This window comes from Mauremys reevesii, linkage group 4 (genome assembly GCF_016161935.1).
Source record: "Mauremys reevesii isolate NIE-2019 linkage group 4, ASM1616193v1, whole genome shotgun sequence".
NCBI classification, from domain to species: Eukaryota; Metazoa; Chordata; order Testudines; family Geoemydidae; genus Mauremys; species Mauremys reevesii.
Genome location: NC_052626.1, coordinates 142802673 through 142829300, shown reverse-complemented (window position 1 = coordinate 142829300; position 26628 = coordinate 142802673). Strand labels below are relative to the sequence as shown.

The window sequence follows — 26628 nt, the reverse complement described above, 5'->3', positions numbered from 1 at the left end:
ATACCAAAAAGCACACGCCATATGAGTACTGCTGAGGGGAAAAAATTCTAACAACTGTACATGGGGCACACACACACACACACAGTGGAATGCACATGAGCAATCACTCAAAGAAGAAAATACAGTTTCTTCAGACATGCCAAACCTGTGGGGGAGGGGAGCAGAAATTTGGGCTTGTTTTTGGCTTAACTGGCTTGTGAGTTGCTTGTTGGCTAGTTTTTGGCATGTAGCTTGTTGCTTGTTTGACTTGTAGCTTGTTGGACTTGTAGCTTGTTGCAGTTTGTTGCTTCTTTTTTTGATCGGCACCTGGCAAGCAGGGGCAAGCTGTGGCGTATTATCGCCTAGGCCAACAAGGCCTAGGCCTAGGGCGGCAAATTTGCAGGGGCGGCAAATTTGCTCGCGACTCTTCCCCAACTCTGCCCCTTCCCCAAATCCCCGCACCTTCCTCCCCCAGGTGCGCCGTGCTTCTCTCCTTCCACCTCCCTCCCAGGCTTGCCGCGTGAAAGCGCTGGGAGGGAGGGAGAAGCGAGTAGCGGCACGCTTGGAGGAGGCAGAGCAGAGGTGAGCTGGGGCCTGCGGGCGTGGGAAGTAACCCAGGGGGGCCGGGAACCGCTTCCCACCCCAGCTCACCTCCGCTCCACCGCTGCCATCTCCCACGCATGCCGCAACTCTCCTTCTCCCCCCTCCCTCCCAGGCTTGCCGTGCGAAAGCGCTGGGAGAGAGGGAGGAAGGGAGAAGTGAGTAGCGGCACGATCAGAGGAGGCGGAACAAAGGTGAGCTGGGGCTGGCGGGCGCAGGGAGTGACTCTTGGGGGGGGAAGCAGGGAACCACTCCCTGCCCCAGCTCACCTCCATTCCACCGCTGCCGTTCCCCGAGCGTGCCACAACTCCCCTTCTCCCCCCTCCCTCCCAGGTTTACCGCGGGGGAGCAGAGGTGAGCTGGGGGGGCGGCAATTTTTTGACGGCCTAGGGGTGCCAAATTTGTTAATCCACCACTTGGGGCAAGGGGGTGGTGGCAAGCAGGGGCAAGAGGAGGGAGAGAGTCAGGGGTGCACGGTGGGCCCACCACAGTCCCAGACTGCATGCCAGGGAGATTCTAGTCACATAGAGTGTTGGGGTTCTTAGGGATTGGCTTGTTTTGGCCTTTTTTTGAACTGGGATTAGCTTGATTTTTGGCTTATTGTAAAAGTTGGGGTGCTTATTTACTGCATGAAAGTTGGCAACTGTGAGTTCCTTGTGTAATCAAGATACTAATAGTAGCCAGAAATACATTCCTTCATCTTTAATAACCACAGTGATGAGTGCTGAAGGACCCCATGATTGATCACAGTCTATAAATACATAGACAGGGAACAAAAATTTTATAATAGACTTTTCAGTCTGGCAGACAAAGGTATAACAAGATCCAATGGCAGGAAGTCGGTGCTAGACAAATTCAAACTGGAAATAAAGTATACATTTTTAACAGTGAGGCTAGCTAACAATTGGAAAAATTTACCAAGGGTCATGGCGGAGTCTCCATCACTGAAAATCTTAGAATCAAGATTGGATTTTTAAAAAAAAAGATATGCTCTAATTCAAAAGGAGTTATTTTGGAGAAGTTCTATGGCCTGTGTAATATAGGAGATCAGACTGCAATGTCCACAATGGTCCCTTCTGTCTTTAGAATCTATGCATGGTAAAAATGCCCCTTACAGAAGAAAAGATAGAGCAATTAATATGGAAAAATAACCTTAACAATGGGTGTAAGTAATAGCTGTATGCTGATAGCCCAATTAAGTTGATGCAATAACCTAAATAAAGATTTAGGTGTACATTATACTGTACTTACCTTGATGGCTTAGATTTTTCATCTTTCACGTTGTAAACCCAATCAGATAACAATTTCTTAAAGGAAACTAGTAGTCCTTTGCTTTCCCAATATGTCTTTACCTCATGAATGTTCATAAATCTAAGAAAGAAAGATGTCATTACACAAATGTATACTACTAGAAAATAAAGCTATAATATATACACAGACTAGATCCTCAAATGATGTAAGCTGATGTAAACTGACTTCAAAGTCAGTGAAGCTACACCAGTTGACCCCAGCTGATGATCTGGTCCACAAGATCAACTGAATAGAGTTTCCATAAATATAGTATTAAGACCAAAGTATTGTTATCAATTTTATGTCTATTAAAATCTATGAAATTATATAGAGACCAAATTTTGCACTTATATTTGCATGTGCTTCCTACTGAAGTAAATGGAAATGTCGTATGTACATTCAAGGGCAAAATATAAAACACGCCTTTTTAAATAAGTACCTTAGTATGATAGCCACAGACCTCAGTATCCAAGAACTTTTCTCTGACTACTACTGTGTGGAAGGATGGTCTTGTGGTTAAGGCATCTGGACAAGGACTCGGGAAATCTGACTTCAGTTTCCAGGCCGTTCACAAACTTTCTGTCTTACCTTGGGAAAGTCATTTAGAGTAAAATTGTCAAGAATGCCCCCAAAAAACAATGGGGAGTCCGGTGACACCTTAAAGACTAACAGATTTATTTGGGCATAAGCTTTCGTGGGTAAAAAACCCCACTTCAGATGAACGCCCCACTGATTTTCTGGGGCACTTAGGCACTTTGTTTACTTACAATGTGAGTTGTTCAGTATAAGGACTATTTTTTACTGCGTTTGCACAGCATCTAGCACAATGTGGCATCTAGGCACTACTGTAATATCAGTCATAAGTAAAGCTGCAAGTTTGTCATGGATTCTGTGACTTTCCAGGATATCCATGCAACCCCAGCCGCTGCTGGGGCAGTCTTGGGACACTGCCCCACCCCCAGCAGAAGGAATTTCGGTGTGGGAGGGGACTCAGGGCAGTGCTCATCTTGGGGGGGGGCTCCCTAGAAGCAGCGACATGTCCCTCCCTCCCTCAGCTCCTAGCTCCACACACTGCCTCTGTTCACAGGCACCACCCTCGCAGCTGTCATTGGCTGCGGTTCCTGGCCCATGGGAGATGTGGACGCAGTGCGCAGAGCTAGGAGCTGAGGGAGGAACATGTTCCTGCTTCCAGGGAGCCGTGAGGAGCCAGGTAGGGAGCCTGCAAGCCTCCTTAACTCCGCCAGCACTAGTGGAGGGCCCAGGCTGTGCACCCCATAAGATTTAGTCAGGAATATATAGTACAAGTCATGGACGGGTCCCAGGCCATGAATTTTTGACTTTTACTAAAAATATCCATGACTACAACGTAGCCTTAGTTATAAGCAACAGCATTTGTAATTCACTACCATTCACTCCAGACTAGATTATTGTAATTCACTGTATCTGAATCTACATATGAAAAAAAATGCAAAGTCTCCCACCACTTCTGCAAAACATAACTGATGCCTCCTCCACAGGTTGGACTGCTTTGAACATTCCCCCCCTGTAATTTGGACCCTTCAAAGACTACCTCTACGTCCGATCTCAATCTTCAGACCCATTAATGAATCAGTTCCCAGTTACATTATTTATCTTGGGTACTTATATGGCCTACAATATTATAGGAACTGTGGACCTCAAAATTTCTAATAAATTTATCCTCACTATAACCATGTGAGGCAAGAAAGAAACATTATCCCCATTTTACAGATTAAGAATTGAGACAGAGAGAGACTAAGGTTATCTCTTCACTACTGGCTGGATCAGCGGGCACTGATTGATCCCTGAGCGCTCTACCGTCAACTCCTGTACTCCAGCTTGGCGAGAGGTGCAGGCAGAGTCGGCAGAGGAGCGGCAGCAGTCGTGTCACTGTGGTGAAGACACCTCGGTAAGTCGATCTAAGTACATCGACTTTAGCTACGTTATTCACGTAGTTGAAGTTGTGTAACTTATATTGATCCATGCCCGAGTGTAGACCAGGCCTAAGTGATTTGCCCAAAATCACACAGGAATAGGGTTGCCAACTTTCTAATCCCTGAAAACTGAACAACTATGCCTCTTCCCGAATCCCGTCCCTGCCCTGCCTCTTTCTCTGAGGCCCCACCACCCGTCCAACCTGTCCCCCCACCATCACTCACTCTCCATCCCTGCCCCATCACTCACTCTCCCATCTCCCAGGACTCACTCGCCGCCTGCAGAGCTGGACTGGAGCTGATGCGGAGCCTGTCCAATTGCAGCACAGCAGAGCATGACGGGTCAGTCCCCATAGTGAGGGGCCGAGGTAGGGAAATTGGGGCACAGCGGGGCAGGAGGGAGGTTGGTTTGTGGAGCGAGGCCAAGGAGAAATTCGGGTCCATCCCCAGAGCAAGGGGCTGGGGAAATTGGGACATAGTGGGGCAAAGGGGGCAGACAGGACACCCCCCCTCCCCCCGCGATGGTGCAGGTTCCCACTTTGGCGCCTGGTCCAAGAGCCAGCCAGTTCTCACCATCAGGCTGGGGGGGTGGAAAGAGCAGCATCTGCTAAGCAGAGCCTCGCCTCCAGGCTCCAGCAGCAGCTGCTGCTCTTTCTGCTCCTCCTCCCTGGTGGCAGAGGCCAGTTACTGCAGGTAACTGGACCTTTAGCTTTCCATCAGCTGCCAGTTTCCCTTTTTGACTAGACGTTCCAGTTGAAAACTGGACACCTGGCAATCCTACACAGGAAGTCTGTGGCAGAACTGGAAATTGAATCCATTTGTCCTTAGTCCCAGGTTAGTGCCCTAACTACTGTACCATCTTCCCTGTCTAGAGAGAGACTGCATGTCTTTCTAAGAACTGCCAAGACAGTTATCTGCATTGTTCCAGAGGAGTGTAAGAAAAAACAGAGCTAAGTGCATAAAGGTCAGAGATAAGGCATTTTCAACTGCAGGAATCTGGCTGTTAAATGAACTTCCAGAGGAGATCTAATTAGAGGCATTCAGGTACTTTGGTGACAGATGTTAGTACATAATACTATGATGAACAGATAAAAGTGGCATGGAGATGAAATTTCTGTCTCACTTCTAAAGGTGGTGCTTCTAAAAGAGGGTCAAGGATGGTTTAAGTCAGCTTACAATGCTGTTGCCAATGCTGTATTTGTTATGTAAATAATAGAGTACATCAGTTACAAGGCTATAATTCTGGCTACTTTCACGATGACTAATTTGCACCAAAAATTGTTTTAAAAATTACTAAACTATTTTGATTAGGTTATTCACAGTTTTTTAAAACAAAACTTCCCCTTTTAGACTATTCATATGTAGAACATGTACAGTAGGAGCACATTTTCAAAACAATGAATATGGCTATAAAATTCTATACCAGCCCATTAAGTTATGTGACTGCTTGCACATCAAGTACCTGCATCTACAGGCTGCTCACTTGTAAGCACAAGTCTAGAGATTAGTGAATGCAATGGATGTACATTTCCTGTGTTACACCCATATTTGAACATATGGCACATACTGTCTGATATCCAACTAATTTCAATTTTAAAAATTAAAGTAAATGAAGCACTTACTTCCCTTTAATATCAACATAGCTTTCTGCTGCGCCTATTAATATTTGGGCAGCATCTTGGTTAAGCATTCCAGTGTGGTATTGCTTCTGATAACTAGCCTAGATAAAAACAAAAAATCCTCAAAAACATGAATTAACATAAAAATTGCTACAAAGTAAATGATGAAAAAAGACTTGCTAACTTTTTCTCTATTCTTGCTAGAATAAAAATATATTACAACATATCAATATCATTGAGTACAAAAACAAATTCATTTTACATACTTACATTTATATTATGTGGATAATTCCATATAAATAATTCTTCCTGTGGACTATCAGGGAGTGCACCTGCCTTCAGCCGTAAGGCCCTGGAACTGAACTCCCCAGTTTAGCAATGCAGCATCTGTGGTAATGCTCCTCTTAAGGTGGGGTGCATGAATGGGGTTCCCTCACAGACCTTGTGAGGCTCCTTCCACCAATTGGTGGAGCCAAGAGCCTTCTGCAGAATAGATACCCTCTTGGTCAAGCTGTGTTTGCTGGGTGTCCAGACCATCCTCAGCCAGGGTTGGGGGAACCTTGAATGCAGACTGGTGTGGGGTGTAATGAAGGTGGAGGCTGCCATGTGGCCTAGCAGTGCAGGCAGACCCACGCTATGGTTTGAGGCAGTGGTTCTCAACCCACAGCCTGCAGGCTGCTTGCAGCCCAATCAGCATACAACTGTGGCCCATATATCCTCAGGGCCATAGTTAATATATATATATGGTGTCTTTGGGGCATCTTCCTTTCCTCTTCAACTCTCTAACAAGGAATTTGTGCCTTCTCTTTTTTGGAATGAAAGGCTGATGTATGGTGTGGGAGGGCACACGTGTCAGGCTCTGAATCAGCAGCAGGTCTCAAGAAATGAGAGAAATAATTTGATTCTGTCTTCCCTCTGCTTTCTAGATCTGCTCTTGAAGCCACTGCAGAATTTACACTTAGACAGAATATGGGCCTCCCTGAGGCAATGGAAGCAGATGGAAGAAGAAGTTACTCACCTTGTGCAGTAATGATGGTTCTTCAAGATCTGTGTCCCTGTGGGTGCTTCACTCTATGTGTCACTGCATCCCTGCGCCGGAGATTGGAGATATCTCATAGCAGTACTCTGCCAGGGGAAGGGTGCGCACAGGAGTTGTCACATGCAGCCGTTGGCACCTCCTGTAGCACACGCTCCCCCGACCATCCCCTCCGTTCCTTCTCTACTGCAGAGCTCAGCTGTGTGAACTCAAAAGTAGAGGGGAGGAGGGTGGGTAGTGGAGCACCCACAGGGACACACATCTCGAAGAACCATCATTACTGCATAAGGTGAGTATCTTCTTCTTCATCAAGTGGTGTCCCTGTGGGTGATCCACTCTAGGTGCTTGTAGAGCAGTACCCCACCATAGGTGGTAGGGGGTCGGAGTTATGCATAAGTGTGTGATGAGAGCACTGAGACAAGGCCTAGGGTGATAGCGTAATGTTTTGCAAAAAGGTGTTCTGATGTCCAGGCTGCCGCTCTACAAATATCTATTAAAGGGGACATTGTTCAAGAATGTAATCGATGTTGTCATGGCTTGCGTTGAGTGGGATCTGATGCCCACGGGGGGTTCTTTGTGATACAGGCGGTAGCAAGTTTGAATACGGGTAAAGACCCATTTGGAGTCTCTGGGTCAATACTGTAGAGCCCTTGGAGAGCTCTGCTGTAGAGACAAATAGCCTTGGTGACTTGCGAATGGTTTAGTTCTCTCCAAATAGAAGGCTACAGCTCATCTTATATCCAGCATGTGCAACGTTGCTTCTTGAGAGTCATTATGTGGCTTGTGATAGAAGGCAGGTAGGTGTATGGTTTAGTTAATATGAAAATGTGTAGCCACTTTGGGCAAGAATTTTGGGTGAGGACGTAACATGATTTTGTCTTTGGTAAATACAACGTATGGTGGTTCAGCCATCAATGCTCCTATTTCGCTGACACGTCTGGCAGACTAGGAATGGGACCTTCATTGACATATGAAGGAGCGAGCAGGCTACTAGAGGCTCAAAGGGTGGTCTTGTGAGACATTTGAGCACATGATTGAGATCCCATGGTGGTGCAGGTTGGTGTACTTCTGGGTACATGTTCTGTATACCTGCTAGACAGCACCGTGTAATCAGGTGAGCAAATACTGAAGTCCCTTCTATCTGTTCATAGAGGCCATAAAGGCAATGAGGTGTATTTTAATAGAGCTTATGGCTAACCCCATTTCCTTCAGTTCTAGTAGGTAGTCTAGGATCACAGATAGAGGTGCCTTGGTCGCGTCCAGCTGTTTTTGCTGACACCAAAGGGAGAATCTAGTGGTGAGGCGACGGGTATTTAGTAATACCTGTTACACTTTCTCTGAACAGTTCAATTCCCCATGTTGGAACCAGAGAGGAGCCACGCTTTGAGATAGAGTTTCGCTGGGTCTGGATGGAGCATCAGGCCCTTGTTCTGGGACAGGAGGTCCATCTGGAAAGGCAGCGGTTGTGGGGCACAGACTGCTAGACGTGAGAGGTACTGAAATCAAGTCTGTCTGGGCCATGTGGGGACAATGAGAATGATGTATGCTCTGTCGAGTCGTATCTTGCGGATGACCTGTGGGATCAGTGGGAAGATGTACATGAGTGACACATTTCATGGGATGAGGAAGGCATCCCCCAATGACCCCAGTGCCAGGTCTGCCCTGGAGCAAAAGAGTGGACATTTGTGATTTGTCGCTGAGGTGAAAAGGTCTATTACTGAGTGACTCAATTTTTGGAATATTGTGTCGAGAACCCTGTCGTGGATTTCCCACTCGTGTTTCTGTGAGAAATGCCTGCTGAGGTTGTTGGGTGTAGTGTTTTGGCACCCTGGTAGGTATGATGCTGTGATGTTTATATTGTTGCGGATGCACGGGTTCCATAAATTCATGGCTTCTACGCATAGTGAGTGAGACCTGGCTCCTTCTTGGCAATTGGTGTAAAACATGCATGCCACATTGTCAGTGAGAATAGAGATTGAGGTCTGCCGTATGAGTGGGGGGGGAAGTGGCGTCATGCATTGTGTACCACATGGAGTTCCAGGAAATTGATATGTAGTTGGGTTTCCATCGCAGACCACTTGCCTTGTACATTGTGGTGACCCAAGTGGGTGCCTCAACCTATCACAACAGATGCCTCCCTGATAGTCACTGACAAGGTGTCTTGTTGAAAGGGAGCATACATTCTCTGGCTGTGTCCACCATTGTAGGGAGAGGATAACCCTTGGTGGTAGTGTAACACTTCTGTTGAGAGAGTGTTTGCTGGATGCATAGACCATGCCCAACCAGTGCTGCAGGCAGCCATATGGAGTCTGGCATACTTTACTACAAAAGTTGTAGCTGCCATACGTCCCAGAATCTGAAGGCATGTCCTCACTGAAGTTTGTGGTCTGACGGTCACCATGGAAATAAGATTGGTCAATTTAGTGATCTGTGATTTGGCAATATTGCCTTGGCTTATATGGAGTCTAGGTTGGCTCCGATAAACTTCAATCGCTGGGTTGATTCCAGGGTGGATTTCTTTTCGTTTATCTGTAGACCTAGTTGGTGAAACAGGTCTATTGTGGTCTTCAGCATGCCTGCCGTTTCTTGTCAGTTGGCAGCCTTGAGAAGGCAATCATCCAAATAGTGGAAGATTATGATTCCATTGCGTTGTAAATGTGCTGCTACTATCACGAGGGTTTTTGAGGATATGCGGGAAGCAGTGGACAGTCCGTAGGGAAGGACCCTGTATTGGTAGTGATTGGGTCCTACTGTGAACCTCAGAAACCTCTGTGGGCAGGATGTATTGTAATATGGAAGTATGTATCTTGGAGGTTGAGGGCTAAAAACCAGTCCCCCGTGACTAGCGCTGGGATTATTGTGGCCAGAGTGACCATTTTGAACCTGTGGTTGCATATGAACCTGTTGAGTTTTCAGAGTTCTAAGATTAGTCTCCATCCCTCTCCTTTCTTCTCTGTCAGGAAATATTTGGAATAAAAAACCCTCCCTTGGTATTGATGTGGTACTGGTTCTACAGCACCCAGCAGCAGGAGGTGGTCTACTTCCTGTTGCAGAAGGAGCTCATGAGAGGGGTCCCTGAAGAGGGACAGGGAAGGAGGGAGGGTAGGGGGGATGGTTGTGAAAGGGAAGGTGTAGCCAGATTGTATGATCTCCAAAACCCATTTATCTGTGGTTATCATAGCCCAGGCATGGTAAAATGGGTGTAGGCGGTGACCAAAATTGTGGGATGGGGTATCTGTTGGCACTAGAGGTGTGGGGAGGTTGTGCATACCCTTGACCAAGACTTCAAAATTGTGGCTTAGATGGAGATGAATGGGTGAACGAGGCCTGGTTCTGTGGAGCTTGTTGTTTCTGAGCCCGTTGTTTGGGTCTGTTCTGAGTGAAGTATCGTGGTTGTTGACGGTTAAACAAGGTGTCTCATGACCTCTGGTATGGTATAAAGTGAGCGCGTTTGTCAGGCGGTGGGTGTATGCCTAGTGTACGCAGCATTGCTCGGGAAGCCTTCATGGTCTGGAGGGCATCATATGTTTGAGACGAGAACAGTTTATCCCCACTGAAGGGGAGGTTCTCCACTTTTAGCTGTAGTTCTTTTGGAATTCCCGAAGCCTGCAACCATGATGTTCTTCTCATAACCACAGCTGTTGCTGTTGATCAGGAAGCTGTGTCTGCTACATCCATTGAGGCTTGCAGTGCTTTGCGGGCCATTAACTGACCCTCATTGATCATGGCATTGAGTTGAGGATGTTTATGCTCGGGGAGGTCCTCCACGAGCTCTTGTATTTTACTATAGTTAGAGTAGTTGTAATTTGCTAGTAGAGCAGAATAGTTGGCAACTCTAAGCAGAAGGGTGGATGACGAGTAAACTTTCCACCCAGAGAGGTCAAGTCTCTTGTGTTCTTTATCTTGCAGTGAGGAGCGGAAATGTGGCTGTTTACTGCGCTGATTAGCAGCCTCTACTACCAGAGAGCAAGCTTGAGGGTGTGAAAACAAAAATTCCATACGTTTGGCTGGAAAGAAGTATTTTCTGTCAGCCCTTTTGTTGATGGGTGGTGCCAAAGCCAGTATTTGCCATATTACCTCCGCAGGCTCTATTATAACCTCATCCATGGGGAGGGCAATCTTGGTCGCTGATGCTGGTTGTAAGATTTTTAACAACTTATGTTGTTTCTCCTGCACCTCATGTAAGGCAATTTCCTGGCTGTTTGCTACTCTTTTGAAGAGTTCTTGGAACTGTTTCAGGTCATCTGATGTCATAGGGGTAGACGGCATCACTGCTTCGTCTGGTGCAGAAGATGAGTGTGGGGTAGGTGGTGAATCATCCAGTCTGCCTGTGATAGTATTTCTTCCTCTTCTATCTCTGTCTCAGGGGGGGTCAGAGGTTTCTCTGTGTGGTAATGATGGATGTACTCTGGAACCTCTTGTTGCTGGGGAAGAGGGACCAGAATAGGAGTTCTGGTATGTGGGCCAAGGACCCCATGTGACCATTGCATGGGGTATGGTGGTAATGGGTAAGGCCAGTGCTGTGTATACTAGGGCTGTGAATGCTCTGAGGGATGAGGCTTAGGTTTCACAGCATTCCATGTAGGTCTCATCTGTGATGGGGATGAACGTTGAGAGGAGAAATGAGTGTTCTCCACATCTTCTTCCTCACCACTATGCATGGAGAGTGGTGCAGGAGATGAAGGATGGTACCGTGCTATGTAGCTCAGGGAGTGTTCGGTGCCAAGCAGTGGTAACTGCGGTGCAGAAGAAACTGCTTTGTCAGCAGGATGCAGGAATTATGCTGGTCCCGCCTTGAGGTTGTGGTTGACCATTGCAGCACTGTCTGGTGCTGGATTCAGCTTGTTAGGTGGCAGCAAGTCTTGGGTTGATGCCAATGGTGGCAGCATTGATCACAGTGCTGCTGCCTGTGCTGTGCTCTGCACTGGGGTAGTCAGTGCTGTGGAGGAGACTTGACATCTCAGCTCTGGTGCCATGCATTGGGGCTCAGCAGGGGTCTACTGAGGGATGGTGCCGGAGGAGCCTGGTGCCTCGTAAGTGGTCACCCTGGATGAGTGGAGCACTGAGGGTAAAAACTTTGCAGAGGAAGCTCTTTTTCTGAGAGACCCTTGCTAGAGAGGTCAAGGCTCGCTTCCTGACAGTTTTGGAAGTTGGAGCCTTATCAGAGCTCAGGGATCTCAGTCTGTGAGACTCCCCAGAGGACATCTCTTGCGGAGGTTGGAGGGCTCTCTCCAGCAGAAGCATTTTCAAGCGAAGATCCCTGTCACGTCTTGCCCTTGATGTTAAGTTGGTGCAATGCGTGTATTTCTGGGAAATATGAGTTTCTCCCAGACAGCAAACGCAGGATGTGTGACTGTCAGAGACCAGCATTGGTTCACTGCAGGAGTCACACTTTTTAAATCCTGTTGAGCCCGGCATGTTTCCAGTTAAGCCTCTCCCGCCTCTCCAGAGATAAGGGTGGGAGTTAATTGTAATGGTAAACTGTAGAAACTGTTCCCAAACGGGGAGTTAAGGAGAGAAAAAGCCTTCTTCTTTCTCCCCCACACCTTTTTTTTTAAAAAAAAAACCTCTTAGAGGAACTAACCAAACTATGTAACTATGTATAGACTAAGGATACGTCTTCACTACCCGCCAGATCAGTGGGCAGCGATCGATCCAGCGGGGCTTGATTTATCGCGTCGTCTAGTCTAGATGTGATAAATCGACTCCCAAATGCTCTCCCATTGACTCTTGTACTCCAGCTTGGCGAGAGGTGCAAGTAGAGTCAACTGGGGAGCGGCAGCACTCAACTCACCACGATGAAGACACCAGGGTAAGTCGATCTAAGTATGTCAACTTCAGCTACATGAATAACTATGTGAATAACTTCATGCAGCTGCAGAATTGTCTGGCTAAGTGGACTCTCTCCTCAGGCCCTATGCTACCAGCACTCCCAGCTATCTTCGAGACACCACTGACTTCCTGAGGAAACTACAATCCCTTGGAGATCTTCCAGAAAACACCATCCTAGCCACTATAGATGCAGACGCCCTCTACACCAACATTCCACACAAAGATGGACTACTATTCCATCAGGAATAGTATCCCCGATAATATCACGGCTAACCTGGTGGCTGAACTTTGTGACTTTGTCCTCATCCACAACTATTTCACATTTGGGGACAATATATACCTTCAAGTCAGTTGCACCGCTATGGGTACCCGCATGGCCCCACAGTATGCCAACACCTTTATGGCTGACTTAGAACAACGGTTCCTTAGCTCTTGTCCCCTAATACCCCTATTCTACTTGTGCTACATTGATGACATCATCATCATCTGGACCCATGGAAAAGAAGCCCTTGAGGAATTCCACCATGATTTTAACAATTTCCATCCCACCATCAACCTCAGCCTAGACCAATCCACACAAGCGGTCCGTTTCCTAGACATTACTGTACTAATAAGCGATGGTCACATAAAAACCACCCTATACTGGAAACCCACTGACCGCTATGCTTACCTACATGCCTCCAGCTTCCATCCACGACACACCACACGATCCATTGTCTACAGCCAAGCTCTAAGATACAACCGCATTTGCTCCAATCCCTCAGTCAGAGATAAACACCTACAAGATTTGCCTAATTGCCTTCTATGATGAGATAACCGGCTCTGTGGATGAGGGGAAAGCAGTGGATGTGCTATTTCTGGACTTTAGCAAAGCTTTTGATACAGTCTCCCACAGTATTCTTGCCAGCAAGTTAAAGAAGTATGGACTGGATGAATGGACGGTAAGGTGGATAGAAAACTGGCTAGATGGTCGGGCTCAACGGGTAGTGATCAATGGTTCCATGTCTAGTTGGCAGCTGGTATCAAGTGGAGTGCCCCAAGCGTCGGTGCTGGGGCCGGTTTTGTTCAGTATCTTCATTAACGATCTGGAGGATGGTGTGGACTGCACCCTTAGCAAGTTTGCAGATGACACTAAACTGGGAGGAGTGGTTGATACGCTGGAGGGTAGGGCTAGGATACAGAGGGACCTAGACAAATTAGAGGATTGGGCCAAAAGAAATATGATGAGGTTCAACAAGGACAAGTGCAGAGTCCTGCACTTAGGACGGAAGAATCCCATGCACTGCTACAGACTAGGGACCGAATGGCTGGGCAGCAGTTCTCCAAAAAAGGACCTAGGGGGTTACGGTGGATGAAAAGCTGAATATGAGTCAACAGTGTGCCCTTGTTGCCAAGAAGGCTAATGGCATTTTGGGTTGTATAAGTAGGGGCATTTCCAGCAGATCAAGGGACGTGATCATTCCCCTCTATTCAGCACTGGTGAGGCCTCATTTGGAGTACTGTGTCCAGTTTTGGGCCCCATACTACAAGAAGGATGTGGATAAATTGGAGAGAGTCCAGCGGAGGGCAACAAAAATGATTAGGGGGCTGGAGCACATGACTTATGAGGAGAGGCTGAGGGAACTGAGATTGTTTAGCCTGCAGAAGAGAAGAATGAGGGGGGATTTGATAGCTGCTTTCAACTACCTGAAAGGGGGTTCCAAAGAGGATGGATCTAGACTGTTCTCAGTGGTAGAAGATGACAGAACAAGGAGTAATGGTCTCAAGTTGCAGAGGGGGAGGTTTAGGTTGGACATTAGGAAAAACGTTTTCACTAGTAGGGTGGTGAAGCACTGGAATGGGTTACCTAGGGAGGTGGTGGAATCTTCTTCCTTAGAGGTTTTTAAGGTCAGGCTTGACAAAGCCCTGGCTGGGATGATTGAGTTGGGTTTGGTCCTGCTTTGAGCAGGGGGTTGGACTAGATGACCTCCTGAGGTCCCTTCCAACCCTGAGATTCTATGATTCTAAGATCTCTATCAAGCATTCTTAAAACTACAATACCCACCTGCTGAAGTGAAAAAACAGATTGACAGAGCCAGAAGAGTACCCAGAAGCCACCTACTACAGGACAGGCCCAACAAAGAAAATAACAGAACGCCATTAGCCATCACCTACAGCCCCCAACTAAAACCTCTCCAGCGCATCATCAAAGATCTACAACCTATCCTGAAAGATGATCCCTCACTCTCACAGATCTTCGGAGACAGGCCAGTCCTCGCTTACAGACAGCCTCCCAACCTGAAGCAAATACTCACCAGCAACCGCACACTATACAACATAAACACTAACCCAGAAACCTATCCTTGCAACAAAGCTCGATGCCAGCTCTGTCCACATATCTATTCAAGTGACACCATCATAGGACCTAATCACATCAGCCACGCCATCAGGGGCTCGTTCACCTGCACATCTACCAATGTGATATATGCCATCATGTGCCAGCAATGCCCCTCTGCCATGTACGTTGGCCAAACCGGACAGTCTCTACGCAAAAGAATAAATGGACACAAATCTGACATCAGGAATCATAACATTCAAAAACCAGTGGGAGAACACTTCAACCTCTCTAACCACTCAGTGACAGACTTGAAGGTGGCAATTTTGCAACAAAAAAAACTTCAAAAACAGACTTCAAAGAGAGACTGCTGAACTCGAATTAATATGCAAATTAGATACAATTAACTTAGGTTTAAACAGAGTCTGGAAATGGTTGGGTCATTACACTAATTGAATCTATTTCCCTATGTTAAGTTCTCCTCACACCTTCTATGGGTCATCTCAATTATCACTTCAAAAAATTTTTTTTCTCCTGCTGATGATAGCTCATCTCAATTGATTAGCCTCTTCCAGTTGGCATGCGTACTTCCACCTTTTCATGTTCTCTGTATGTATAAATATCTTCTGTCTGTGTGTTCCATTCTATGCATCCGAAGAAATGAGCTGTAGCCCACGAAAGCTTATGCTGAAATAAATTTGTTAGTCTCTAAGGTGCCATAAGTACTCCTGTTCTTTTTGCGGATACAGACTAACACAGCTGCTACTCTGAAACATAACTTAGATCGACACCCCCTCCCTCCCTCCCCCCCACAGTGTAGACCAGGGCTAAGACTAACTAAACAGTGTAACTAAGTATAGATTAAAAAGAAGTTCCTATGTAACTTGTGACTTTATTTTTTCCCCCCAGAAAGTATCAAAGAGAGCTCTGCCGTGAAGCTCTGTCTGCAGCTGAGGACAGTTGAAAAGGAACTGAGGGGATTGTCGGGGGAGTGCGTGCTACAGAAGGTGCCAATGGCTGCACAAGATGACTCCTGTTCGTGTCCTTTCTCCGGCCGAGTACTGCTGTGAGAAATCGCCGATCTCCGGCACAGGGATGCACTGAGACCTAGAGTGGAGCACCCACAAGGACACCACTCGATGAAGAATGTCCATTACTGAGGGGAAAAGACCTGTTGCAGGTCTGGCAATGTTTAAGCCCTGGGGGTTTGGGCATAACCTAAGCAGAAATCTGCCTGGTACCAGCAAGGCAGGTGTTCAGTGACCGGTTGCGGTTTAACTAGAACTCCAAACAAGGGTACTGAGGTGGACAGGGAAGCCCTGACTGTGAGGCACATAAAAAAGGTGAAGGAAAGAGATCCCCTCAAAATATAAAGCATGTACAAGAAACAAGATAAGAATAACAAAATTGAACTAACTAAATTAAAATAGGGTGAGAATAATGCTGGATTAGCAAAGCTGAATCCATCTCAGGCTACCGGCAGTTGCAAAGACACTGGAGCTGTAGCAGGTCCACCCTTTCCCTATCTGCTCTCAGATTGGAGCACAAGCATCTGTAAGGTGCAGATGCAGACCAGTGGACACTGCTACTGAAAATCTCCAATTGAAGGAGCACAGGCATGCATGCACACCTGAAGTGGAACACTCATAGGGATAAACTAATTGATGTAGTCATCCAGACTGTTTCAAGACTAGTGTTTTGAGCTTGCTCTCCCACAGCACTCCACTGAGGTTTCATGAATTCTGCACCTACCTGGTGTTCAGTCCTTACTACCTGAGCAGTCAGTACAGGTCCAGTTGTGGGACACTCAGCCCCTCCAGATAAGTCTCATGAAAGTCTACCCCTTCCGATGATACTGAAGGTCCCAGAAGGGAAATAACACCTAATGGACACTGGTGGCAGGCCTCCCTTCCTTCAAGGGGGCTCTGGCCAGTTGTAGTGCAGTCCAATGCCCTCAGACAAGTTACCTGTATGTGCTTTAAAATAACTGCTTGGGGCCTGGCCCACCTTCCTTTTAGGGCCTCAGAGGGGCAAAGTCATATGAGCTGTCCAGTTCCCACCTGAAGGCAAATAATGGGGAATTTGATGGTCAGAGGCTATCATAAACACCAGTGTTTTGACTAAAAGTAGGAGAGCCAAAGGTGGGTAACCATCCCATGGGTTAAGTGACTTTCTGAAAATCAATGCAAAAGCAAGTTGTGCTGTCAGGCTTGGGTTCCAGTACAACGGGGCTCCTTCACTCACTGTGAGACTCCTTTGCCACACCCAGGTCCAATGTGGTTTGCAGTTTCCACCAAGCCACCTCCCATATCTTCTGCGGAAGCGGCCAAGGCATCTCTCAGACTCATTGTCACAGGGGTATTTCAATGTGGTGATAGGCCAAATGTGTCTGTCCTGGTAGGGGCAAAAGGTGAGGTGGAGGAAGGAACTGGTCCCAGTGTCTGGGCTCTGAGACCACAAAATTTTTCAACATTTGTTTCAAGGCTTGTTAAACCTTAGGCCAGTGGTTTTCAAAACAGTTTTCAAAACACATACCCCTCGAGGTACCTGAGCTCTCGTCAGAGGATGAAGGAGAAAAATCTTTTAACGGCAGACAGGCCAAGGTTGGGAGCTGAGTGGAAAGATGCAAGCCTGCGCAGACTCCCCTGTGCAGACTGTTAGGCAGGGCAAGTGGAATCAGGGATGGCCTTCTGAGCATGAGCGATTGCCCAAGGCGCTGTGGTCGGGAGGTGGGAGGGGGCACTGTGGTCAAAAGGTAAGGAGTGAGGTGAGCCTGGGGCGCAAGGCCATGAAAGGGAAGTTGGGGCAATGGGATGGGGAGGCAGTGCTTGATTTGTGCACTGGGATGCACAAAGAGCAGCATCTGCTGGTCATGAGCCCAGAGGTGCCAGATGCACAGCTCTGAAGTCAGCACTACTTCAAGCAGCAGCACAGAAGTAAGGGTGGCGATACACATACTATGCCACCCTTACTTCTACTCTGCTGCTGGCAGCGGCACTGTCTTCGGAGGTGGGTGCCTGACCAGCAGCCGTTGCTCTCCACTCTGCCTTCAGAGTGGCAGGTGCTAGCCAGAGCATGGCAGCTGCTGCCTGGGAGCCCAGAGGTGCTGACAAAGATCCTGTTTATTTAATCTTGCAAACTGCCTTTTTAATAAAGTCAAAAGTGAAAACCCCAAGTAAATATAGGATCTACAAACAACATTAGTCAATGTTTTCTTTTTTTCTGAAGCATCAAAAGCTCTAATAAGCTACCCTGTATTTAAAAAAATATAAAAGGTCAAATTTTCATTCGAGTCTTTACAAATGCATAGGGAAAAAAACACACATGCATCCAAATTTAAAATATTTACTAACAAGTATTAGAGTGTTTTCATAGGTATATTATGACCCTATCTCAGATGGGGGTACTCCATAGACTACATTATTTGGAAAGGAGTATGCAACCTAAAAAGTTTGAAACCCACTGATCCAAGCTGTTCATTTGAAGCTGGTATGCAGATGTTTGAATGGTCTTGATCTGTAAGAGGCTAAATAGCTCTTCCACAAGTCTAGACAGGAAATAAATTCCCTAGTCAGCAGGGGTGAAAGTAACTTAAAGGACTAACCAGTACGCCAGAGTCCTGAGCAGGAGGTTGAGGCCCCACCCCTGCAGGTTGAGGCACTATGGAAGAGGTGGAGCTTTTAAATCCCTGAGCCCTTTAAATTGAGGTTTAAAGGGCCCTGCACTCCGGCTATGGTAGTGGCAGCTGAGAGCCCCGGGCCCTTTAAATTACTGCCAGAGCCCTGGGCCACCGCCACTACCCCAGGGCTCGAGCAGCGGGGCTCTGGCAGCAATCTAAAAGGCCCAGGGTTCCTGAAAGTTGTAAAAACACCAGCATCTGCTGCACCAGTCTTTGCTGTGGTCTTGTTGCTGGGAAACCAACTCGCAGATCAGCTGTCGCTGCTAAGGGCTGCCTATTACTATTGTGGGCCACCATCTGTTGTTGTTGCAGTGTGACCTGCTTTTGTTTCTCCACCATCCATTTAAGTAACTGCTCCAGATTTATCCATTTTCTAGACTCTATCAGATCTCACCAGAGGGTGAGGAAATTTAGGGGTTTTTGTGTGTGTCACACTCTTCAACAGGGTTGGAAAGTTGTTCAGATTCTCTACCACGTTGTCATGGACTTGGTTTCCCATAGGACACCCTTGGGATGTGATAGGATCCTGCACTCACCTAGTCCTCATCACCTGGGCAGTCATTAGCACAGATCCAGGTGTGGGAGAGACCACCCTCCAACTACGTCCTGTAGAATCTAGTCTTTCTTGGACTACTAAAGGTCCCAAAAAGGAGGAGGAACCTAACTAACAGAAAGCGGTGGCAGGCCACCATTCCTTCAAGAGGGCCCTGGCCAGCTGTAGTCCAGTTCAGTGGCCTCAGGTAATTCATTTGTAAAAGTTTTAAAATATTTTAAAATATTTGGTTAAGCTGGTTGTTTCTTCTAGGACTGATATGCTTTGCAGGTGTTGTGGGGTATGGCTGTTTTGCCCATAGCAGTTCATTAACATTTGTTTGGCTAGTGCTGGGTTTGTACACCCTGGCACAGGTAGTAGGTAGTCCAATATTGCTGAAATGAGTGTTGTCGAGGGAGGCAGCTGGTGCTGAGATTCCCAAATACAAAACCTCTTTCACTTAGTTTTAGAAGCCAGTGTAGTTGAGACTTTCCTGTTTTGGAACAGGATGGTCTGAACTTCAGCTGAACAGCTTCTTTCGGTGGATATCAGCCAGCCAGCATCCAAGCTGTCAGAGGTAATGATGCTGAGTCTAGGTCAATGGTATAATTGTTTAAGAAGAACACTCACTAAGGCTTTTCCCCCAAAAGATTTGCCCTGAACAGAACGTGTCCTCAGGCTTTTTCTGTACCTTTGCATAAAAGCTTGATGTGTGTATCTATAAATCTGTTAGCCATTCAGGCCAGAGCGAACATCGCTTGCCACCATATCACCTGTGTGATGGATATTGCAATCCTATGCAATATCTCTAGGGACCATATTGCATTAAGTTTATATATCACTGTAGGCTAGGGACTGTATGCAGCTTCAGGGACAGGCTTATTACAGCTTCTTCAGAAACCAGAAACAGTGGGGAGGGCTTAAAGTCAATCACTTCAGTTGTAAACTGGGCTGGCATATACTGGTTCAACCTAGATTTTTCAGAGACTAACAAACAAACCAAGGGCTTTTGCATAAAAAGGCTGCATTTAAACTGACTCAGGCCTTTCTTCCTGACTGATCAAATAGACAGGGGCTTCTGTTCAAGGGGATAGCCTCAAATCTTGTGGAAGGGTTGGAAAGATTTTGGCCTACTAGGGACTCAGAAGATTGATGGGTGACTCCTGGTATGTTTAACGTGTGTTTTAAAGCTTTTACCTTAAGAACAAATGTGCTTGCTTAGAAAGACCTCCCTGGTAACTTGTAACTGCTGTCGATATACTGTTCATAGCCCTCAGTGTTACCTATCAAACTTTGTGTTCTTGGGGAACCAGGGCGCAGTTCCCAGCCTGTTTGACTCACAAAAGACCTTCCCCACACCCCCCAGCCTCTGCTTGAACCAAAGCCATTCAGAAGAAAGACTTATAAAAAAGCAACGAAAAGGCAGTTGAAGACACATCTAAACCCCTCTGGACAAGGGTGACAGGATTAATGAAACTCCCTCAGCCTCATTTGCATCAAGGATGGGACAGGGAGGCATCCCCATTAGCATACAGAATGGAGAACAGAGATTCCAAGGCAAGAACCGCAATGAACTCTGGGGGATCTCTGCTTCAGATGTTAATGAACCCACATCTGCACACACCCAGATCAGTAGTTATCAGACCAATTCTAGTAATAAATCCTTTAGTAGTATTCAAAATACTGAAGCTGCCTAAATGCATTGTGAGCTCCCTCCAAGGGACACCGCCCATACCCAGGAATGAACAGTTCCCATTGACTAGCCTGAACAAAACAACTTTGGTATATCTCTTGAGCCATCAGTTTCCCTTAAACAAATCTAGTTTTCTCCCTTAAATCATTGTTCTTTCCCTACAAAAACCACTACCCATGCTCAAGTAAGTGCTCTGATGCCTGGATCCAACTTCTGCATCAGTTCCACTGGGACTTCATGTTCTCCTGACTGATCGTACTGAGGGCTCTGCCTGTCTCCAGCACTCCGGACTCTCAGCTACCACCACTACGCGGGAACCCCGATTGAGTCAAGCTTCACGGAATGGTGAGAACCCAACTCTCTCTTTCTAGGTATAGCCTTCTGACCCTGACTTGTGTAATCAGTTATAGTTTTCTAAACCTGACTTTTATAATCAAATTAAATTTAGATTTAATATTATAACTGTTTTGTTTGTTTGGCTCCCCTTGTATGGTTACTACCTGGCAGTAAATATTTGGTTAAGCTGGTTGTTTCTCTCTCTCTTCCCCTCCCCCCGCATAGGTGTTTTCTGGCTTCCCCATTTGCTCTACAGCAACACTCCTCATACCTGTGCTAAAGATCTCTGTAGCACCCAAAAATCTGGTGGGGTTTGCTCATCAAGTGGGTTACTACCAGAACAATTGTAATGTGAAAGTGGGGATAGGGATGTGCTGAACCTGGAGCATATGAGGGAGGCAGTTTGAAAGTGCTGCTCGATCCAGCCTGCTCATGCACACTCTATTCCAGGGCTGTGCCCATGGCATATGAAAGTGACAGCCTGGAGGCGCTGCTTGACCTAGCCTACTGAGTCTAGGGACATATAAGGGGTCAGCTTGGGAGTGCTAATTAACCCAGTCCTCTCAGATGTGCTCTGTTAATGTGTGTGTTCGTCTGATTCTGGGGCTGGAAGAACCCAGCCCTGGGGAACCTAGGTCCTGCAGAATAGCTCCATTGGGAGGGAAGAAGGGAGAAGTAAGGCTCCGTATGAGAACACAAATAACAAAGCAGTACATTGATAGAATTACAGACACCCCCACCCCCCAGAAGAGTAACCCTAATAAATGAGTCTACCACAAAGTAAAGGATCAGAGGAGCCTTAAAACTCCTGGTCAGAACAGAGTGGGACAAAGGGCTCTGCCCTGGGATAGGTGATGCCTGGAGGCCTGAAACCTAAAACCTGACTGGGAACTCCTGCAGTGGACCATGGAGGAGGAAATACAGGTGCAGTTACATTGAAACTGTGACAGTCTACATAAAAGGCCACCTGAATTTGGTATTTGGCAAGGTCCATGTCTTATTGTCTTAAACTCAGTGTGTTTCACCTGGGTAAGAAAATGAGCAAAGGCATAACTCTCCTTCCACACTGCATCTGATTTGAAAATCATTTTTCTTTTATTTATCTATCAAGATCAGAGTTCAGGTTTCTCTGATCTCTAGAAACAGTTACTCACATCGCTAATACTTAAGGCAGAAAAGCTGAAAATACTGCTTTATTTTAGGTTTTAGTAATGCCAATAAGTATTATGCAGAAAATCAGATCTTTCAGCACATGTCTTAGAAGGTAGAAAGATTCTAAGTTTATCCTTAATTCAGTGATGTCCAACTTTTTCAGCTGGACAGCCAAACATATTTCAAAAAGATCAAGGGACCACAATCAGTACATTGAGGTGGATTCTCTATCCTACTCCACTCACACAACACAAAGGGAGCAGAAACTAGTAAGTCCCCCATATATGCGAGAGTCCTCAGTGGATACAAAGCCACTGAATTCAGAGCCTATGCCTCCCTGCCTGCAGCTCCTGATGTAAAGGGGCATGTGGAGGGGAGAGTAACTGGTGTGTACTGCACTCTTGACAATCCCTTGCTGGAGTATGGTCTCTTGAGGACTGAATCAAGCTGGAGCAAAGATTCTCTAGCCTGAGATAGGGCAGAGAATCTGGGAGCCATAATCAGTTGTGGGTTCTCAGCTTCAGCTTTTCTAATCCTTTCCTTGGCTGCCCTGGGTGGCTGCATTGGGGAAAGGAGCCATCATTTGATAGATACTCCCATAGGCCCAATATAGATGCACTCAAACTTCTATCATGCTATCTCTGGGGTTCTCAATGCCTGACAAGAAAGAAATTAATGCACAAGCCAGAATTATTTTCTCGTCCCTTCCCTAGGATGCAGCAGAGGACCAGTGGGGGAGCTGCTTAGCAGCTGCAACAAGGAAGGGACACAGATGCTGGTCAGGGCACTCTAGGCTCACACCAGAGCTGCTCCTGAGGCTCCAAGGGAAACAGTGGGAGATAGATGGGAAAGCAGTCCCATTGATTTCCTCCTTGTAGTAACAGGGCTGATTCAAATGTTTCAGTTTAAAAGTCACATCACATAGCTGAGGGTATACATTTTCAGTTTATAGTCAAGTACAACATTTCTTCTTAACACTGTTATCCTTGAAGGCCACAATTTAAAGACTTGAGGTCCAAAGTGGTCCACAGGTCACATTTGGATACCCATTCCTTAAATAATAATAGTACTAAAATTAAAATATGTGTGTTAATCGAGAAAAATAAGAATATAACCAAATAGATGGAATACTAACTATTTGTGCTGTTAAAAGACGTAACCTGGCTTCTTCCAGTATGTCAGCAATTTGTTGAGGTGTTGTCTCATCTGAAATGTCTGTGTTACAATCTGGACATTTAAGTGTTCTAACAATTTGGGAAGCTTCCTCTATATCAAACTAAATAAGAAAAACAGAAACAAGTGAACTGATCGTAACATATTGGAAACATGAGAACCAAAAAGCTAACTAAGAGAACTATGTTTAAAAAACAAAGGCTAACATTAAATTAAAAATGCTAATTCAAATGCAAATTTAATCTCCATATGGAGTTAGACACAAATGGAAATTGTTACATCAAGACAATAAAGTCAGAAATTAAATTTGCAGTATTTCATCATGGCAAAGAAATCTAAGGATCTAAACTGTATGTTTATATTAAAAATTAAAACTTTTTTCAGAAAAATTCTGAACTATTTCTCTTCTTCCTTCTGTGAATCAAGGAGGATGGCTGTGTTCCCTACTCTCAAGAAGCTTATTTATATTCCTATGAATAAATTACAATCAATAAATTATTTAAAACCAAAGTTATTCGAAAAAAGTATGGCATTGTTATGGTTTTCTTAAAGTATATAAATGCTAAGAAACGTTGGAAAGAATGACGATGAAGTATCATATTATAAAGATTTATACAATGTACTCTGAGTGACTGTTCATTTGTGTAGGCCTTGAACACCAAATGTGAAGGATAAAAGGGTTAAATTGTTTTAATTTTTCTGAAGGGGAGGATTAATTTTCAAAAATTTAGTAGATGCTACTGTAGATGCTCTTTGAGCATTAGAAGGAAATATATATTCTGGTTAGTGACCTACTGGATGATTAGTCAAATGCCGATACAGAGTTAATAATAAACTTGAATTAATTAACGAGTCACAAGAGTGTCATGGATTAATCTAATCATAGTCTGAATCCTAGCCCCAGTACAACCCAAATAATGATCTGAACAATCTACCTCTAAGGATGTCTGTGCAGGATATCTAGCCCCTAATTTTTTGGTATATTAATTTTCCCCCTTCATAAAAGCCCCATAATATTAATGGCATATCAGATATTTCCATCAAGCCGGAGACCTCATTTATCATTACAATTCTCTCCTACTAGTCTGTAAACTTAATACTGGAGAGTCTACCCTTCTTGCAATGGATGCCAGTGTAAATCAAAAGCTGTGAATCATTCTTTTGTTTCAAGCATTACTTTTGTCTCTTACATAATTTTCTTTGTAATAAATATAATAAAAAGAAATTACTCACTTTATAAGGGCAATCAATTTTAATTGCTTCTTCAATCAAAGTCCAATTTGCATCAGCTAAAAATCTATCAAGTTTCAATATGGAACATGTGTTGGCCTCCATTTCTTTTATACGCTGAACAGCACTGTACATTGCCATACGTTTTGGAAGAGTAATATTACATAGACCTATGGAAAGGAAGAAAATGAATACATTTAGGTTGTCAGATGTTAAAGAGAATCCCTGACTGAGACTATTGGGTGACTGACTGGCTGGAAGGCCATTTCTGTAAAGTTGCTGGGAGCAGGGTAAAAGTCTTAATCTAAGAAGCGATATGCTCAGACCATTGCCAAAAAACAGATATTCCACTTTGTAACAGCAGCTGAATGCTGCTCTCACCAGCTTCTCTACTCTGCAGACCCATTTGTTTCCAGCGGCAACTGAATAGGACTATTGGGCTGTTCTTTTCCATAGGGTCTTTTACATGAATAGTTATTGTGCTATTCTGAGCAATCCATTTCCCTCTTTTTAAGGTCTCTTTCTCATTAGTTAACTGAGGACTCTTTCAGATAGTGTTTGGTACTGTATTGTAATACTGTGAGCGTTAGAGATTTTTATAGAACGTCATCTTTTCTACAGTTCTGTTTTTCACTTTTCCTGTCTTTTATTCCACAACCACCTTCCTGAGAGGACCTCTACACTTGAAACTTGCTGTGGCTTTTGTTTAAGTGCCTTCACAATAACTGTTGTGTGAGCAGTACATACACAGCACATTGTGATCCTTTTGCTCCATATCACTTAGCACAGCAATGTTTTGAAATAAAGATTTAGTATTCCTGGCAGACATCCAATGGTGCATTGCTTCACCACTGTGCTGTGGGCATTCTGGGAGTTTTTTCACCACATATTGTGGGATACCTACCAGAAGGAAATAGAATTAGGGTATTTGGAGTCAAATAAAAACCTTCCCATGATTCCTCTCCTTTCATCCCAACATCCACATGGCCTTGGTGAGCCAGTGACATTTTCAAAGCACTGTCAAGCAGCAGGGAAGAAACATGGTACATGCTACTATCCTCAAGGAGATGATACAAACAGGATGCCACAAGCATATGTAAAATAGTGCAATCGTTTCAGAATCAGAGTGCTAAGGTCACCTGAGGAGGAGGAGACTGAAATCAAGCAGATGAGTCTCTTAGATTTTTCACTGACACAACTTCACTCATTGGACCAACACTTTTAGGCTCAGACACATAGTACTGACTAGTGGGACAAGATAGTGCTGCAGGTCTACGATGGCCAGCAGCAGTGACAGCACTTTCAGGATGTCAAAAGCCACATTCCTGGAGATCTGTGTAAAGCTTGCCCTAGAGCTCTAGTGGTGGAGCAGCACATGCAAGCTCTCTTCACTGTGGAAAAGCATGTGACCGATAAAGTCAGCTTTGCGAACAGGGGCTGCTAACAGGGAGTTTAGCAAGGGAGTTTGGAAGGGGAGTGGGAATGGAGCGGGAGTCCCTTGTCAGTCCTATCTGTTCCCCTGTAGTCCCCTTAAAACCTATAATTCAAACCACATTTCAAAACCTCTTTCTTTAAACCACCCTTCCATTAACTAGGAGACAATGCAGGCAGAAGCCCACAGCAGAGTGGGGGCTATCCAGTTTATTGCACTGAGTGTAGCATGTATGATTACCTGCCCTGTTGGCGGGTGGCATATGTTTGCAGTCGGTGCAAGAAGCTCCTGGCCCTCAGAGACCATGTACAAACTTTGGAGGCCAGGGTGGCAGAACTGGAGGAGCTAAGAGAGGCAGAGAGGTATGTTGATGAGGCTTTCTGGGACACTGTAGAATTGTCCCACCTCCGCTCAGACAGCCCCTGTGCTGTTGAGGAGGAAGAAAGGCCCAGAGAAGCAGAGCAGTCAATGGGAGCAGAGGGAAACCTTCCCATAGTTGGGGCCCTCCTTCCAGATGGTGCTGGGGTTGCCTCTCGCACTGAGGTTACCTCTCCGGGGGAGGGAACTCCAGTTTCTAGGAAAAGGCAGGTGTTAGTAATGGGAGATTCGATCATTAGAAATGTAGATAGCTGGGTTTGTGATGACCGGGAGAACCGTATGGTGACTTGCCTGCCTGGTGCGAAGGTTGCGGATCTCTCGGGGCATCTAGACAGACTTATGTGTAGTGCTGGGGAGGAGCCGGTGGTCATCGTACATGTAGGTACCAGTGACATAGGGAA

At 45.7% G+C, this 26628-nt stretch overlaps 1 protein-coding gene across 13 annotated transcripts in view; it reads right to left on the bottom strand.

Moving 5' to 3' along the window:
* The window catches only part of LOC120405177 (sodium/hydrogen exchanger 10-like), a 195040-nt gene that overhangs the window by 94886 nt on the left and 73526 nt on the right, over positions 1–26628 (bottom strand). For all 13 annotated transcript variants that reach the window (XM_039538539.1, XM_039538536.1, XM_039538534.1 and 10 more), the window contains 4 exons: positions 24421–24587; positions 23150–23290; positions 5444–5541; positions 1831–1950 (listed from right to left, as the gene is read on the bottom strand). In XM_039538539.1, the coding sequence (XP_039394473.1) occupies positions 1831–1950; positions 5444–5541; positions 23150–23290; positions 24421–24587 (526 nt within the window). The remainder of the gene's footprint in view (positions 1–1830; positions 1951–5443; positions 5542–23149; positions 23291–24420; positions 24588–26628) is intronic.